Raw genomic sequence first — 18,724 nt, forward strand, 5'->3', positions numbered from 1 at the left:
CATGGGCAATTTTGGAACAAGATCCTGGGTTGCTATGGCGAAGGCCGCAACAGAGAAACTCTTTTTAAAGAACCCATGTGAAATAAGGCGCGTTAATGTTATTTATTTTATACCGACAACAACATAAAGAGCAGATTTGTACACTTTTAAAAGGCGCAAGGATGTTTTACTCAAGAGTCATTGATGTTAAATACATCTCCTGCTTAAAAAAAAAGAAAGACAGTACTATGCTGCAGTTTATTCACACGCTGAAAGCAGCTTGAGCAGGTTCCAGGCGCTGCGTGGAAATGGATTTATCTTTACTGAGCCTTGATTTCTGCTTACGGTATTCAACACTTCAATTGAATACATACAGGGAGGACCATACTGTGTATACACTTTGAATGTGAGGCTCCTGATTAGTGTCAGAGAGTAGTGATGGTGGAAACCTGTGTGTAATCCTGCATCCAAGATGATCTGTATGTTAATGAGAAATTAAGTGTGCTTGAAGCTAGTGTGTATATGTAAATGCTATCATAAAAAGAGCCACAGAGGGAGGGAACTGCATACAGTATAACTCATATCTGCTGGGTACAAAGACAACTGGGAAAGATGAGACTTGTAGTAAGGCTGGGTGATATGAAGTATATCAAATATCACAATATTATTGACCAAATACCTTGGTTACAGTATTGTGACAGTATTGCGATAACTGTTGGTGCCTTATGTTATATTTACAAAATGCGATTTTTGATAAATAATCATCAGTAATGTGGGTATAACCGCTAAGTGGGTAAAGACAAATAATACTAATTTAAAGAGGCCCTTTTATGCTTTTTGGGGTTGTCCTTTTCCTGTAGTGTGCTGTATGTTTTTTGTGTGCATGTAAAGGGTCTGCAAAGGCTAGAATCCCAAAGAAAAGAGGTGCTGCAGCACAGGCAGTATGAGAAAATAAAGCACTTTTTGAATTTTAAAGCATGGAAACTATAGGTTACTTACGTAACCCCAGTAATTCAGAGTAACATGTAGTGAGATGTCTCACTATGGGATGCGCTTCATCGCGAAGCAAACAGAAGCATCAATCTCATTACGCCAATCCTGATTGGCTGGTGATCTTGACGTCAGCGTCAGGGAATCCACCCCCTATAAGTAGCTTGCGCTATTGCGTCATTCAAAATAAGCACCCCTTCTCGCTTCACCATAGCAAGGAGGGCCGTCTGGTGAGACATCTCACTACATGTTACTCTGAGAACTGGGGTTACGCAAGTAACCTATAGTTCTCATTCATAACACTCCATTCGATGTCTCACTATGGGAAATTGTAGCTCCCGTATTGCCAGACGAGCTTATCTCGAAAATCACCAAACCAACCAGAACTTAACAGGTCTCTGTCTCAACAAGGTGCCCAGCACTGCTCGGGCCACACTAGGAGCAGAGACATCTAGCCTGTAAAAGCGGACAAAAGTGAGCGGCGAGGACCAGCTCGCCGCTGCACAGATGTCTTGGATGGAAACACCCTTGAACAAAGCCCAGGATGTAGCCAGACCACGAGTCGAATGAACCCGCAGACCCGAAGGTGCCTGCAACCCCTGACTCGTATAGGCCAAAGCAATCGCCTCCACGATCCATTGGGAGAGCCGTTGCTTAGTAACGGGCTTGCCCTTGTGAGGGTTAGCCCAGGACACAAAGAGTTGGTCATTAAGACGAAACTCTTTTGATCTGTCCATATATGTAGGTGCGTAAAGCACGAACTGGACACAGCAAATCCGGCTGCTGTTCCCCGGAGGGACACAGCGGCGGAGGAAATGCCTCAATGTCAATTGGGGTACATGAACCAACCACCTTTGGTGTAAAGGCAGGGTTGGGCTTCAACAACACTCTCGTTTGCCCTGGGGCGAACTGAGTGCATGAAGGATGTACAGATAGCGCATGAATGTCACTGACCCGCTTGGCGGATGCCAGGGCCAGTAACAGCACTGTCTTGAGTGACAAGTGCTTCATGTCAGCTCCTTCCAGGGGTTCAAATGGGGTCAGGTTGAGCCCATCTAAAACCACTGCCAAGTCCCATAAGGGCACCAGTGACCTGGAGACAGGGAGGAGCCTGCGAGCCCCTTTCATAAAACGGCAAACCAAAGGATGTTGGCTAGCCGTCTTTCCCTCAAAGCCCACATGGCATGCAGCAATAGCAGCCAGGTACACTTTGATCGTAGAGAAAGCTCTGTGTTTATCGATCAAGTCCTTTAGAAATGATAAAATCACCCCGACAGGACATTGAAAAGAGATGTGCCCTTCTTGAAGGCACCACTCCTCAAACAACCTCCACTTACAGTCATAGAGAGACCTGGTGGAGGAAGCTCTCGCACTCTGAATAGTGTTTATCACCTTCTGAGGGAGTCCCACTGTATTCAGGTTATACCACTCACGGGCCAGGCCCATAGTGCCCAGCGCACTGGGCGTGGGTGAAAGATCGCCCCCCCCCCCTGCCTGAGACAGTATGTCCCTGCGTAGTGGGAGCTGCCATGGCTGCCCGCACAGCAGCTGATATATCTCCGCCAGCCCGTACATTGCGGGCCAGGGCAGAGCTATCAGGATAAGTGTGTGGCGTTGTTCCTTCACTCTGGCCAGAGTTGGGGGTATCAGAGCCAGGGGTGGGAACGCGTACAGAAGGCCCGGAGGCCAATCGTGCATGAGCGCGTCCACGCCTAACGGTGCGTTTAAATGGCGCATTGAAAAGAACAGCTGTCATTGAGCATTTTCTTTTGATGCGAACAGATCTACCGCGGCTCTGCCGTAGCGCACCCACAGCTGACTCACAATCCTTGGATGTAGAGTCCAGGCTGCATATAGTGGTGCACCTCTGGACAGCAGATCCGCCCCGAGGTTCATCACTCCTGGTACGTGCGTCGCTCTCAGAGAGAGGAGACGTCCGCAGCTCCATAAGATCAGTTTGCGTGCCAGCATGTGTAACTGGAGAGAACGCAAACCCCCTTGGCGGTTTATACACGATATTGTGGTCGTGTTGTCTGTCCTCACGAGGACATGATGTCCTCTGAGAAAAGGCAGAAAGCGTTTTAGGGTGAGGAACACCGCTAAAAGCTCCAGGTAATTTATGTGCGCCCGTTGGAGGTCTCTGCTCCAGAGACCCCTCACCGGACGACCTCCGTAAATACCTCCCCAGCCTGTCAGACATGCGTCCGTGGTGACCACCTTCCGTGAAAGGACAGCACCCATAGGCACGCCCCGTACTAGAAAAGTCGGGTGCGGCCAGTGACGTAGTGCCATTACGCTTTTCACAGTAACCATTACTCTCCGCGCGCGGGGTTTAGTTTTAGAACGACTACTCGGCGCTGAAACTCCCCCATGTGTAAGTGTCCCAGTCGTACGACCAGGACGGCTGACGTCATGAGCCCCAGTAACCGCAGGAGAACTGAGGAGAACATGTTTGCACAGCTGGAAATGAGCGAGACAAGCTCTGAAAGCTTTCACTCTTTCCGCTGACAGGCGGGCTGTAAAGGGCACCGAGTTCAGGTGTAAACCCAGGAAGAGTACAGTCTGCGCGGGGCACAACATGCTCTTTTCTGTGTTTATTATGAAACCCAGGTTCAGCAGGTGCTTTACGAGAACATTTGTCTGCGTAATCTGACTCTGCTCGGCGGGTACTATAGATATAGCCCTCTTTTCTAGAAGTGAGAGAATCTCTCTCTCTAGAATATGGGCTGACTCTCCCCGGGCTTGTGAATACAGAATGCTCGAGAAGCGAGGGGGGGTGACAGCGAATTGGAGTCTGTTGCTCCGTGTTACTGTCTTGAGAACCCCAAGCAGATGTTGTGAGCATCTTCCACTGTATGCTCCTTAGAGCCAGCGGAGATGTCACGTCTCTTACCCTCTTAGTCCCTATTTGTTGTGTTATGGGGCCCTCTAGTGTCTGAACACGGTGGTGCCCCACCATGTGCGCACTGTGCATGCGCGTGACAGTGGTGCCTTCACAACCCCAGCCGGCACTGCGCATGCCGTCTATAATCTGCCTTTTGAGAGAAGCCGTAGCTGCTCTCAGAAGGGGAACAGTTGACGGACTGTTTATTGTTTTTATTGTTTTTCTTTTCATTTTTTTTAGCTGCGCCCTTGGCCTGAAGCCTGGATGCGTTAGCGGAAAATGGTTTATTTTAGAAACAACAACAAACTTGTGTTTTTGCGGACTTGAGGATGGTGTTGAGGCATCTCTCGAGGCGGCGGGAACACATCTAGAGCTGGGGAACCGTGGACTTCCAGCTCTGTCACAGAGGAGAGAAGGAGGGGCTGTCACGCCACTCGCTTCTTCTTCCTCGACTGCTGGCCGAAATTCTGGGTCGGCTGCGCCTGGGCTGCAGCCGGGACCGGAGAATTTCTAGGCCAACTCGCCCTCGTCTCCTGCCTGGGCTGGGGACTCGGGGCGGGCTGCGAACTCTGCTGTTTGGGTATTTTGAACCGAGCAGGGTTCGAGGCAGCTTGAACGAAGGACTGCCGCTGTGAAGGCAGCGGCTGGACCCTTCGAGGGAGGCAGAGGTGGAGGGCCTCGTCCTCCTTCTTTTTCGACTCGCATCTCCTCTGCATGGAGGCGAGAGCGGAGCCGAAAATCCCCTCGGGAACGATGGGCATGTCAAGCACATCCTCCTTTTCCCGGTCTGGGAGGTTGGTGAGGTTGAGCCATCTAGCTCTTTCCTGCACCACCATGATCCCCATTGCCTTGCCCGTGGCCTGGACGGCGCAGCGTTGGACACGGAGACAAATGTCTGTGACCGCGGCCATTTCATCCAGAACGGCCGGTCCAGGATTGCTCGACAGAACCTCGCAGAGCTCCGCTTGGTATGCGGTTAGCAGCGAGGAAACGTTCAGAGCCCTGGCGGACAACGCTGCGGTTCTGTAGGACCGCTCAGTCATGGTCGACTGGAATCGGTCCGCCTTCGCTGGCAGCGTGGGATTCCTGCTTGGTGACGGGCCCATCCTCGGTAGGAGGTGGGCTGCCACCAGCGGTTCCATAGGCGGTATGCGGAGCAGGCCGAGCCTCTCCATACCGTCACAGTCTAGGGAGGAGGCACCCTGGATTGGGGCCTTGTTGCTAAAGGGCCGGTCTCTCCACGAGACCGACACCTCACCCAACATCTCCGGGAAGAACGGAAGGAGTTGCCTCCTTGTCCTCGTTGCTTGGGGAAAATGTTTCCCCTCGTAATGGGACCTGGAGGTCTCCTTGGCCATTTCGGGCCACGGGATGTCTAGCATGGACGCGGCACGCTGACACACGGCCTGCAGGTCCATGCTCAGACAAGGCGAAGCTGGTGTGCTATCGCCCAGGAGAGCAGCCATCGCTCCCGTCTTTGCAGCCTGAGCCGATGACATGAAGATATCGTCTTCTTGCTCATCCGAATCAGACAGGAGGAACTCAGAGGCACCCTCTTCGTCCTCCATGTAATCTAATTCCAGGACATCCTCCGCGGGCGAAACCATGGTGAGGTCCAGCCGGGAGCCCCAGCTTGGTAAAGCGTGGGGCTCCGTTCCCACGTCTCTTGCCGCCGCCGGGTCCCAACCTGACACGGCGCGGGACTCCGGTTCTGCAGCTGCCGCTGTTGATGAGCCCCAGACCGACACAGTGCGGGGCTCAATCTCTGCGGCGGACGCCCCCGCGTCTTGATTGCCAGCCGGCAAATCAACGGACATGAGGGGGTCCTGTCCCGACAAGCTAGCTTGGCGTGCTAACCGTCGGCGGAGGCTCTTTATGGTGAAACGGGCACAATGCCCGCACGAGCCGGGGTTGTCAATAGCCTCCTGGGCGTGTTCCAGCCCGAGCAGACCTGGTGTGAGTCTGTGCCTGATATTTTCAACCCGCAGCCACAGAGTCGAGCCTCCGAGTCCCTGACTCCTCTGGTGTGAGGGAGAGAGGCGTCCATCTTGTTCGCCGCGTGGCGTGGCGTGGCGTGGAGAGGACCCGCTCGTAACAGGTACGTCGTCGAGAAAAAAAGTGTTACCAACCTGTCTTTAATCCGGAGAAAAAAGGACGGTGTAGGTATTTTTTCTCAAAGAATATTAACTGGTGTGTTAATATTCTTTTAATCCTTTCCTCCTCCGTGAGAAAGAGAAAAGAGAAAACGTCCTTGCTACCGTGGTGTCGGTAGCGAGGGAAAGCAAGCCAGCGACAGGTGTGTTGCTAGCTTGAAAAAAATCAAAACATTACCTTAATCCCCGAGGAAGAAATGGCGAAGTGGATTATAATACTAACTGGTGTGTTAGTATTAGTAGTCTTCTTGCAAAGCAGGAAGGGTAGCCGGCGAGCGCCCGTCGACCGAAATTTAGATTTGGGTTCAGTCTGTGGACTGTTAAGCTAGCCCGGCTACCGTTCGAGATGTGCTCTGAAGCGAGAAGAGGTGTTTGAAAGAATGACGCATGCGACGTAGCACAAACTACTTATAGGGGGTGGATTCCCTGACGCTGACGTCAAGATCACCAGCCAATCAGGATTGGCGTAATGAGACTAATGCTTCTGTTTGCTCCGCGATGAGGCGCATCCCATAGTGAGACATCGAACGGAGTGTTATGAATGAGAACAGTTGAGGCACCAAAAAATATGAACCTAAAAAGGAGCATAATAGGGCCCCTTTAAAAACGACATCACTGTACTGTAATGCAAGATTTAAAACCAGGAAAAGACTTATGCCATATTAAAATATCCAAAATGTGAGCGTTATCTAGTCCTATACAAAATAGCCATGTCATATCTATTTATCGACCAGCCCTACTTGGCTAGAACGAAATCTAGTGTCACATCACACAGCTTATTATTAATAATATGATAGATGAATAATTGTATATTGCCCAGCCACAATAACTTTTAATAAGATAAACATCTTTCCTGATCCTGCATCAGTTCTCCTGTTAAAAGGCATTGGTGTGAGCTTGAGCTGATGAGCAGACACTCCAGCTTCAGATAACAACACTGTCCTGTTTTAAAGAGAAGCCATCTGTTTGATGATATACAGATTCTGGATGTAATGAAAGAGTGCGTGGCGGTGTTGCTGCCTCCCTGACGTCCCTGCTGTGTTTAAAGGGGTGATGTGAGTTATGTCCAGATCTTGTTGATAACAAGCCGTGTTCTCTCAGCTCAGTGATAGACGGTTGGGGGAAAAATGGTGCTTGTGTTGACTGTGTACCAAAAATCCTCCATGCTGTGAATGACTCAATCTTGCGGGAGGATGTGAACAGGTTGTGCGTAGCAGGACAGGACATAACCTTCTTGTTTAATCAGACAGTCACACACACCTCAAATTGCCCGGCACGGTTGAACAGCTACCGTTCACATTTAGAGTGATTAATTTGGCTATTGTTCTTTTGTTTCCCTTTCTCTTTTTTTCGTTCCATCGTAGCTTTTTTTTCTTCTTTTGTTATCTGCAATCTCACTGGAGCTTGTTTTCTTTTGGGTTTCCTCTGTGGGCTGATATATAGCGTCTTAATGCTCTTTGGTGCCTCCCAGCTTGTGCACTCAATAACCAGCTGAACCCAACAGACAATCTGACGCTCCACGCTCATAACACACTGGGATTAGTCTTCAAAGCTCGCTGGCAAAGCACACAGGAGAAGTTCATTAGTTTGCCTTGCTCTTTCTCCGTGAAATTTAGAAATGTAGCGGTTTGAATATTAAAACAAATATAGCAGTTGTTCCTCCCTTTGTGGCAGCTTGTCTGCAGCAGTGATGTCTCTAGAGCAACGGGTTTGCATAGAAGTAGATTAAAACATCCTTGGATCCTGCCCCATTCCTAATGCTAACCCTTTAAATATTTAACCAGGATCCAATACAGGAGTAATTATTTTTCCAAACAAATTACGCCTAGGGCCCAAACCGCCGCAATCTGATACACCACAGCGATACATTCTCTGTCACAAGGCGCTATTAGTCATTTTAAATTATTTATCAAGCTTGGGTGAAATAGGATTTGCTTCAGAACTGTTTTATGACTAGCATGCTGCTCGAACAGAATCTTGAGTGTCCTTTATATCCCCCCAAAACAAAGCCATTTCTGTGAATAGCTCCTTTTCCTCATTCTCAGAAAACCCTGGAGACGTTCATATGTGAGTTCAGTGAGACACAAGGTCAATAAAAGAATGACAATGCTGACGTGGGATCTGTGGAAACAGCTTTTTCTTAAGACATTGGAACAAGAATGCTATGACAGACTTCACCCCAGACAACTGCTCAATGATGACAGACAGCCACATCAGATCATTTATGTGTCATTAACTTCCCTAATCTTTTGTGACCCAAAGAATTCTTAATTCTTCAGAAAAACTGTTTGCTAGAAATGTATTGTATATTCAAACATCAGATTGTATTTAGCCGTTTCAAAGCCTTTCACTTTAGTTGCATTGTATTCCTTTTCTTGTCATATTCCCCTCTTAACTAAAGTAAAATATCTTTAATAAAACATTCATGATCCTATCTGAAATTGACTACCATGAATGCGAACAAAGTGAGGCGTTAATAATTGGAATCTAAAAGTCACATGGCGTTGTCTCTTTACGACGTTATGAGCGCTGCTGAAAATAGCCTGTGTGGTAAGAACAGAGCCTCGTTTAATTCTGCCATCTGCAATGAAAAATAGCAACATTTTTATAGAGCGACAACTGTCACCATGAATATGAGCTATGTTTAACCGGGCTGTCGAACATCTTGATCTAACACAATAAAAACATTTTTCAAAAAGAGTGAGCAACATAAAAGCACACGGTTAAAACCGTTAAAAATGGCAGTTCGAGGAAAGTCAAGTTAGTGTGTTGAGCCAGGGATGATACTAAATGAAGAGAGAGATGAAAGGAGAGGGGGGGTCATCAAAGCCTCTTTTTCTCTCTACACGGGGGCCCCAGCTGGCTGGATGAGCGACGCGGAGCTCTGCCCTCTTGCCTGCCACAAATTAGCCAAACTATTTACCCTTGTATATGCACATTAGCAAATTCCTCCAATTGAGAAAACAAATGCATCTGTTTTGTTCTGTTAAAAACTTCATGGGAGCCTACATGGGCCTCTGCACACCAGGCATCCTCTGTTAAAGTGCATGGCAGTCTGTCCAAACACACACACACACACACACACACACACACACACACACACACACACACACACACACACACACACACACACACACACACACACACACACACACACACACACACACACACACACACACACACACACACACACACACACACACACACACAGCCAGCATGGAGCCAAATGCAGGTCCCTGCCGGGCCTCCCCAATCCCCCCTGGACCTCTCCCCAGCTGGACAGCTATAGTCTCTCAGCCCGGTCTGTCTCTCTCTCCATTTCTGTTTTAATCTGTCTTTATAAATCTCTCCCTCTGTAATTGGACTACTCAACTATACCCCTAAAAAAAGACATTCCGAGTCCCGAAATGAACATTTCTCTTTTTCCTCTTTCCCAAGTCTCCATTGCCCTTGCTGCATATTTTCCATCCTGGTGCTAGCTTTTAAATATTCATGCAAGTGGATGGAAGAGGTGAGGGGGGCTGAAGGGAAGGTGAGAAAGGAGAGAAAGCGAAGGCGGGGGGGAAGTTGCCGAGGCAGCACGAAGAGGTGGGGGCTGCCCCCCTGTCTGGAGCTCCCTGCGGAGGGATGGCGGGCATACAGGAATGGTGGAAGGGGGGATCAGCAGGAGGCCTCATGATTTATTTAGACCCGGGGGCACCTGTGCCAGTCAGACGCTGATGGCAGTCATCACCCTGCCGACCCACATGTGCTTGACTCTCAGAAAAGAAAGACCAATCTGTGGCAAGCGGGGAAAATTATATGCGACCACTGCTGAGGACAAACTTTACCTGTCCAGTTAATGATCAACCTTAAGCCAGAGCAAAAAAACTCCATTGTTTGGTGGTGGTAACCCTTACAGTTGAGTCTGGACATTTAATGACCTTGCACTTTATTATTTCCCCCGTTAGCCTGCGGTGTTATGCAGCAAACACCTGTAAGGCTGAACAGGTTTCTGCTTGTGTGCTGCCAAACATTTCCTAACGACCCCAAAAGCTTAGGTGAGGAAAGAATCCTATGTTTAGATAAGCCAATCAATATAGAGCAGACAGATTGCAGCCTCAGTGAGCTTAAGTGGGCGTCTCGCTGCGTTTTATCAAGGCAGCTTAATTTCTGTCAGCTTAATATCCTGGGAAATGTATGGAAATTGGACTGCGAGGGAGAACAAAGACAAGTATGTGGGGTAACTCAGAGAACTCCTTCTCGTCGTACAGCACACACTCCAACCCTAGCAGTGTCGCACAAACACACACGTGTCACACACACACCAGGGGCAGCCTGTCAGAGTGTATAGATATGTGTATCCGTCAGCTAGGTGGCAAGGTTCACATTATCCTTCAGAGTTAAATAATTCTCATTCATTATTTACCCAAATGACTTAGAGCGGTTGACTCCTGTAGATGTTACGATGCATATGCTCGACTACCTGTAGTTAATTAGCTTAGCTGCTACATGTCTCCTGCTCTGCGGAGACACATGCAAACGCTGCCCAGAGGCAAATTATAAATGAGAAACAGGTTATTAGGATCCTGTCATGCATACTAAGATGTTATGACTGTCGTAAAAAGCACAGTAGCGAATACAGGGAGCGGTAATTATCATTTTAGGGGGCTCTCTTTTACTACCGGTTCCTGATAATAGCATCTACTGTCAACAACAAGATGAGTGGTCACAAGCTGGAGAATAAATAATGAAAGCAACCAGAAAGTCAGCTAAATAAGTCTCATTGTGTCACAGCACACACCCAGTCAGGTAGAACCTCATGAGATCTCATCTGCATTAGTAATAATCTGTCAGGGCTTGGCGGAAAAAGAGCGCTGTTCCAGGTGCTGGTTAGGAATGCAAAACAAGGGCCTTTTTCACAAACCCCCCCCCCACCTCCACCCTACCTCCCAATCTCTTTCCTGAAACTTTTTCGAGGATCTTCACATAAACAACACCTGCACTATTAACACCGCCGCTGCCTGCCACAAAGCGAATCTGCCTTTCTGCCCTGTTCTAATCCATCTTTCCTCTGTGGCAACCTGATCCTGCCATTTACCCACCTTTCTCTTCCTCTGTAGCACGCACACACTCACTGTTTAACACACGCTTCACAGAACAGTACTAATAGCAACCTCATTCATTAAAACACCCCTTGATGTTTCGCACGGAGCAGGGTAACGCTGGAACGCCTGCCCTGTCTGTATGCTTGTGCAACGCGAAACAACAGATAGAGAGACAGATAGACCGGTGGGGTGGGGAGGGGTTCGTCTTACACTCAGCCCGAGCTGTGACTGCACCACCCTGATGGAGGCAGATACATATTTCATCAGTTATTACTTTCGACATACAGGCTGGCAGTGCTAGAGATCCCTACCGTAGCATTGGCTGCCACCCATCTTCACTGCTTAACATGTATAAAAGGTGCTAAAGTAAAAAGTGCAGTGAGTTCCATAATGTGAGCCTTTTTTTTAAGTTTCCATCCGGATGCATTAAGATCTGTTCTGCCAGAGGCCTTTTGCTTCACACTGATAAGCACTGCGAGTACTGGCCACTTCAGATCACTGGTGACATCAACAAGCCCTTTCCCTCCCTCTCAGACACTCGTTTTCCTTTCAACCACAATGGCTATATTCTCATGCTCTACAACTGTATGTAACATGAAGGTTTCTCCAGCAGTATGAAGTCTGTGATGTGTGCAGGTGGCAGGTGCTGACATGTAAGCAATACAGCTTCAGGCTTCTGAGTTGTTAATATTAGGATGTTTAATTACTAGAGAAAATTGCTCTGTCTCTATCTCTTTCCCTCTGTCTTGTGGCCATTAAGCTAGCCTCTGTAAAACTGCCACGACAAGAAACCCTTTCTGATGGGTACGGAAAAGAAAAAGCAAGAAAAGAACCATGGAAATAGAGGCTAAAACAGTTTACAGCCATTTGAACGGACAAACTCAAAGGTGGGGTACAAAGAGAGGGGCTAGACGCAAACGATATTTGCTCTAAATACTGGGATAAAGGCTTTCAGACAGTCCACTCCAGAAAGCTGGTCATCGTGTTGCCTTATGCGTGCACACAAAAAGTAAGAATGAAAAGAGAGCTTGAGAACGAAACACTGCATTCATTCTCACCTTCGTCAGTCGCTGCACGTAGTGGGTGTGATTGGCAGTTTTACGGTTTCCTAACGTTACAGAAACCAGATGTAAAACCCTTACATTTCATGATTTTAAGTTGAGGATACTGACCCCTTAAATGTAATTTGAGTGTCTGTTATGAAGAGTTTGAGTTATTTCCATTGAGTATACCGGCTTGGGTTTCAAATGTGGGAATCCCAGTTGGTATGTGTGCTTAAGAAGCAGCAATGAACCAGCTTCAGATCCATGAAAACCTCCACTGGATATACTTAAAGGCATGAAAACAGAGCAGCCTTTGGCAACACCTAAATAACAAGGGGAAAAGTGTCTTCCTCCTAACATCCTTCCACTACAAGGCCAGCTCCTGCCAGCTGTCAAGTGCCTACAGGAAAATCTAGACAAACTTAAAAATGATTGCTGCATCCCCCCCATCCCATGGTCTTTCGATGATGAGATAAATAGGACAAACACGCCCAATTGGGACAAGACAATAATCCCTTTATCTGGGCAAAGGGTAAGCTTGACTAGCTGGCTTACCTGTTACGTCAGAGGCTAAAGGCTAGAGGGAGGAAGGTTAGTAGGAGAGGAAAGGAGGATACATGGCAGGAGGACCAGGTTAAGGTCACAATTTACTGAGATGAGGAAGTACAATCTACACAATAATTAAGAACACAAAGTTTATAATGTATTTTAACGATAGTAGACTGTATTGAAGTACAGTAGCACTGAGTGAATAAGTGCCACAGACAGGCCTGTTTGACAATGATAGATGAGCTCAGATACATGAGCCTGTATTCACTAAGCACTGAAGCGACAACGTTGAAACTCTAAGCACCCTGAGAGCTGTTCTTGCAAATTGCACATCACTTGTTTACCTTGAACGCTAGTGTTTTACTTTGCACGAGTCAACCTTGTGGAAAAATCCATAAGTCATTTGCAAGGCTCTTACAGCACATGCAATGCTTTCTTTGGCATATGAAAGCCAAACAGCCATGTGTGAGGCAAACACAAGTGTTAATGGCTCTGTTTGTATAATGTCTGAAATGGGCTCGAAATACTCTTCACTCTCAGATATTTGAAAAAAGTGGGACAGATTTCTCTGAGGATTCCTCCTTATCTCTTATCTTATTTCTTCCTCATCAACAAAAAAAAACCGGTATATCAAAGAAGACGACAGGGGGATGTTTTTGCTTTTGTAAAGACTATAGAGTAACACAGAGCCAGCAAGTTGGAGCTGGCAAATCCCACCTGTATGTAATCTCTACCTTGTACAGGTACTGTCTGCACAACAGAAAGAGAAACTATCACGCAATCATCTCCTCTGAAGTCATCAAAGATGGTTTGATGTTCTCCTCTAAGCTTTTGAACTCACCATGAACTCTACCCGCAGTTGGAGTTTGTTTGCTGCCCAAACGGCATGCACCCGTAGTGCTCATCCGTAGTGCTCATCTCCCATGAGCTATCTCCTTAAATTGTAAGACTTGCCTCATTCCTCGCAATGAGACAACACACACTACAAAACAATGTGACACACACCACTCCCATTGCCTCAAACTAGGTTCACGAAGGCGCTGGTTTTGGTTTGGTAGCTGATGGGTAATTGTTCTGGTCAATCTCAGCCTTCTTTCCCCTCTTCTGCTGCCAAGAGGAAATGAAGGGATGATCTCTCCACTCTCCTCCACTCGTCACTCCCCGAGAAAACAAACAGGAACATTTTATGGCTTGCTTGTTGACCTACAGCCCAGGGGCAACCAACAACCGGCTACTAGAGGTGTTTCACTTCAGGATGAGCTACTTAAACTGATATAACAGCAGTGCCCTGTAGACGATCAAATTCCCATACAGGGATCCTAATATATTGTGGATTTAAGAGACAGTCTGGGAGAAGTGTTTAATAAAGTCAGTTCAATAAACACTATAGCTCATATAAAGTAATACACCTGTCAGATGTGATAAAAGTCTATCCACAAAGATTACAAAACCACGGCTCACACACACCTGTTCTTCCTTTGGCTCGGCCCCCAGCACCGGGCCTGAGCCCCAAACAAAGCTCCTCTCTGTACGGATATGGACACTGTTTGATTCCTCGCACAGTTCCCCTGACGCTGCCTCCGCTGAAACCTAAACACACTGTTTGCTATGGGCGAAAAAATACTGTTTAAGAAGTACTGTGAAGAAGAAAGGAAAGGGCCTACCCAGGAAGACTCATCTGGTTCTAATGCAGGGCCCGCTGGTGTGGATTACATGCACATATTACCGGAGAACTCAGGCTGACCCCTCATCTCTATCCCTGGGGAAATGGGAGCCCGCGATGGTGATGGGGGGCTGAGGGTATGGGGGCCTGGGGAGCAGAGGGGTGAATAGATGCCTGTGGGCAGGCTGCCACGATTGGTGCCGTTCTTCAATGAGGGAGTTTCTCTGAAATCTTTTCAAACACCTCCCAAAGATAGGGAAAACTACTTTTTCCCATGAACCTCTCAAAGAGACAAAAGTTATTTCTTCAAATATTTCTAACGGTCAGTCTCGTCTTGACCAGTTTCACCAAGTTTTGGAAGAACTGAAGAGGTTTTTCACTTTTTTAAGTAACACTGCAACATGTTTTATCACATTAAATGCAAAAAGCAGCTGTTTACTCAGCAAGCCTCTGAGTTTACTATGTTATCCCACACTGGAAGGGGAGTTAACAACCAGAGTAACAAGCAAAGAGTGAGAGAGAACTTCAGCAGTAGCTCATAAGGTTGGCAAAATATCACATGGGTGTTTGGCCACATAATCATCTCAGCTAGGAAGACATTCCTATTAAAGCTGGGACAAACCAAACAAGATGTAGAAAGCACAATATCATCCAAACAGAACGGACAGGAACAGGAACAAACAACAGGACATGTCTTTCTTCAAGCCATTTCCTCATTGCATTTTTTTGTGTTTCTCTTAGTAAAAAAAAAAAAATTATTATTATGAAGGGCAGACCATCTATTTGTATTTTGTTTTTCTTAGAAAGGGGCAGGTCACATAAGATGTTATTCTTCTCCCCTGCTCCTTTTCGCTCAATGGTAATCATGTTTTGTGGAAATTATTGTACATTGGTTTTGCGTACCATGAGCGGGACAAATACAAATTAAATTAAATGAAATGTTACATAAATGCCTAATTTCTTTCAAATCCATTTCATAACAAAATAATTCAAATGCCAAAGTTCCAGCTCTTACCTGTAGTATCTGGACTGTAGATAAGTGGAGCAGACTGCTTTTGACACATGGCTGGCGGAGCCAAAGTCAATGACTTTGACCCGATAGGGCTGTCGAGACGGGTCCACCAGCATGATGTTCTCTGGCTTCAGGTCAGCGTGGATCAGGCCAAGGCTCTTTAGTTTCATTAGCGCTGTGGCCACCTGCTGTAGCACGGGTCTGATGTATTTGAGCGGCAGAGGGCTGAACTTGTTCTGCTTGAGGAAGTCGTACAGGTTCTGCTCGAGCATCTCGAATACCAGACACGTGTGGTTCTTGTGCTGGAAGCACTCGTAGGCCCTAACAAAGTTGTAGTCATCCGCATTCTCCGTGCTGAGACGCGCCAGGATGCTGACCTCGATCTGACCCTGCCGTGCATACGACGGGTGATTTTTCAAGATCTTGATCGCCACAATCTCATTGGTGCCCCTCTTCCAGCACTTAACCACCTGTCCAAAGGTTCCTCGCCCCAAGAACTCTAGCACTTCGTAGGTGTTAGTCATGGAGCAGAGAACCTCATGCTGCACCAGCTGGTAGTCCCCCCTCGCTGTTGGAGCCGCTGTTCTTGGACGTTGCAGTGGAGGTGGCGGTGGCCACTGTGGCCACCGTGGCTCCACTGGCTGCTCCGTTCTGGATCATCGATGGGCCGTGCTCCTCAATGATCTGCACACTGCTGTTGTTGTCAAGCTCCTCACTTTTGCGTTTAAGCCCGCATCGCTGGTAGGTGTCAAGAAGACTGACCGTGCTCCGGCGCGTCAGGTTGTGAAAAGCAACCCCTGCCACCAACGCCACTGCCGCCACCTCCACCACCACTGCTGCTGCTGTTGCTACCCTCCACCCCGCTGCTCAGCCAGAGACCCCAAGGGCCCCCGAAGTGCTGCTGCTTGCTGAGGCGACCACAATGTGGCCCACGCTGGCTGGGAAGATGAGTGCCTGCTCGTAGGGCAGGGTGGAGCTGGCGACCTGCAGGGAGCTGTTGATGCCGAGGGGGCCACTGGCTGCCGACAAGTTCTTGCTGCTGTTGTGGCTGTAGACTTTGCTGTGTGTGCCGTACCCTGTCATATCCCAGTTACAACTCTGCTCCACCTTCAGTTTCTTCACGCTAAAGAAGGCACTTGATTGGAGAGTGTGAGGGGAGAACACTTGCACTTGCGAGGCCATACCTGTAACAAGAGGGGGGCAGAGGGAGGGGCAGAGAGGAAAGGGAGGGATGAAAGTGAGAGGTTAGGAAATTGATAGTGTCTGAAACACGAGTGGTAGCCAGTAGCTTTAAATAAAGACAGCTTGGGTCAGAGCAGGTTATTAAAACACCAAGCATAAACGCTGAATCTGATGCGTCAGCATATTAACCTTTTGAGCTCTTTACCATCACAGTAAAGTAATAAGCATTAAATAACCTCCAAAATATCCCAAAGCATTCATTGCTTTGTCATTAAATTGGTTTATGTTTCATGAAGCATTTTTTTAATCAGATACTGCGTCATCAAAACTCTTGGTAAATTGATTTGTTTTTAAATAAACTAACTTTGTTTATGTATATTTATAATGCTTAGCAGAAAGATAAGCTGGTTTAGATGTGCTTATGCAAACCACTGGTTCATGTTGAGGAAATGCCATTTCCCCACTGTTCCCATCTGCAGGAAATAAATAGGCTGAGGGAATACTAAAAGAATACCCTTGCATGGGACACTCCAGAGAGGGCAGAGCAACCACAACCCGTACACAAAAACAGTCCCACAAAATAGTCTCAAGGAATGATTGCAATTTCCTTTCACACTACTCTACCCAGCCGTTGCATTTATTACTACACAATTACTCACTTTAGAAAAGGTGGAGGAAGAAATGTGGTTAAAGGAACTATGAGAACAGGAGAGGGGCACGGAAGTCCCTCTCAGCTACAGATGCAGAAGGCAAAACAAAAATGTAGCGAGGCTGTGCTCTGAACTCCTGGGAACAAGCTGCCTCAGAATAAGCAAACGCTTCTCCAAGCAAACAACTGGCCAAAAATAGTCCCTTTCTTTATCTCTTGCTTTGCAAACAGGCTTGTTTGTATCATTGAAATGATTATTACAGCACAAGGAAGATTATAAGAGACGTCTAGCAATGCTATGTTTAAACAGTTTCCAGTAAACCCAAAATGAGTTCAATGCTAACAAACTAAGAGCTTCCTCCTGTCTTAGCCAACGCCGATGCAATTAGAACTCGCTGTTGATCAACTGATGCAGGAATCAAAGAACGCTTCAGTCGCAGCTCGCACACAAACACTAACGAAATCCATGCATGCAGACAGCCTTTAAACTTTGTTTGCTGCTTTTGTGTGTTTAATAGACGTCTTGAGAACTGGAAAAGTGTTGTTCTGCTCAAAGATAATTGGTGGAGCGTTCACCTCCAAGATGGAAGGACTTCCAAAATGGTAGGCTCTCTACGCGGACAGAAAGCGAAGAGGAGGGGACATGCCTGGTCACTTTGTCATTTGTAGCCCTTTGAGTAGTGATGATGATTAATTCAGTAGGACGTTGGCAGCCCTCCACTTTACGTTGCCTCATTTGTTATTTTGAATCTCTCCTAATCTCTTTTCCTCTTCCTTTTTTAAGAATTTTCTTTGACCCTCTGTAGCCTAACTTGGACTTATTAGTTATTGGCGCGGTCATCAGGTCTTAACCCTAATGAAGCAGGATTGAAGCTGCACATAAGAGAACCAACTGTAAGCTTGGTAGGGTGTTGTACATTAGCTATAGCATAGCTCCTCCATGCTTACTGACAAATGTTTTTAAGCCTCAACTATGATAATTGCACATGTGTAAACAATTAACTTAAACAAATGGCACTTGATGACCAGTCGTGTAGTTCAGGGAGGTAAGTAAGATCGTCCACTAGGCTATTAGGGGCATTATGTGTTTTAATCACATAAACCCTGGAGGCCAGATGTCACTCCTTGGATTACCAATTCCTGTGCCTGGACTTTACGCTAAAAATAATTTGAATGATCGGATGGTGTCACAGAGCGGCGTCAGCAGTGTGTGACTGAGAGTCTGACAGGATAATCACAGACTGATGGACACAGAGATGGATGGACAGACACAGAGCTGGCTTGTTCCTCTTATGGAAAATTCCAGCATTACATATCTGCCAGCATTATTATGGATAGCTCAGGTTTTACAAGGCCAGATCGAGGATAGCTGCTCTTTGCATTAGCGTCACATGAATTCCTCTTCAACCCTGATCTTAGTCATTCATTGACTCTGTCAGTTTTAACACCGTGGTCAAAGAGTTCATTTGACATTGACAACATGGTGCAATGAACTGAAGGCCACACATGTTTCCCTAAAATGGGAATGCTGAC

At 47.1% G+C, this 18,724-nt stretch overlaps 1 protein-coding gene across 1 annotated transcript in view; it reads right to left on the reverse strand.

Moving 5' to 3' along the window:
* Positions 1–18,724, reverse strand: part of hipk2 (homeodomain interacting protein kinase 2) — an 87,579-nt gene that overhangs the window by 53,264 nt on the left and 15,591 nt on the right. The window contains 4 exon segments of the mRNA XM_034084370.2: positions 15,364–15,923; positions 15,925–16,158; positions 16,160–16,240; positions 16,243–16,544. Of these exon segments, the coding sequence (XP_033940261.1) occupies positions 15,364–15,923; positions 15,925–16,158; positions 16,160–16,240; positions 16,243–16,544 (1,177 nt within the window).

Source organism: Pseudochaenichthys georgianus, chromosome 6 (genome assembly GCF_902827115.2).
Source record: "Pseudochaenichthys georgianus chromosome 6, fPseGeo1.2, whole genome shotgun sequence".
NCBI classification, from domain to species: domain Eukaryota; kingdom Metazoa; phylum Chordata; class Actinopteri; order Perciformes; family Channichthyidae; genus Pseudochaenichthys; species Pseudochaenichthys georgianus.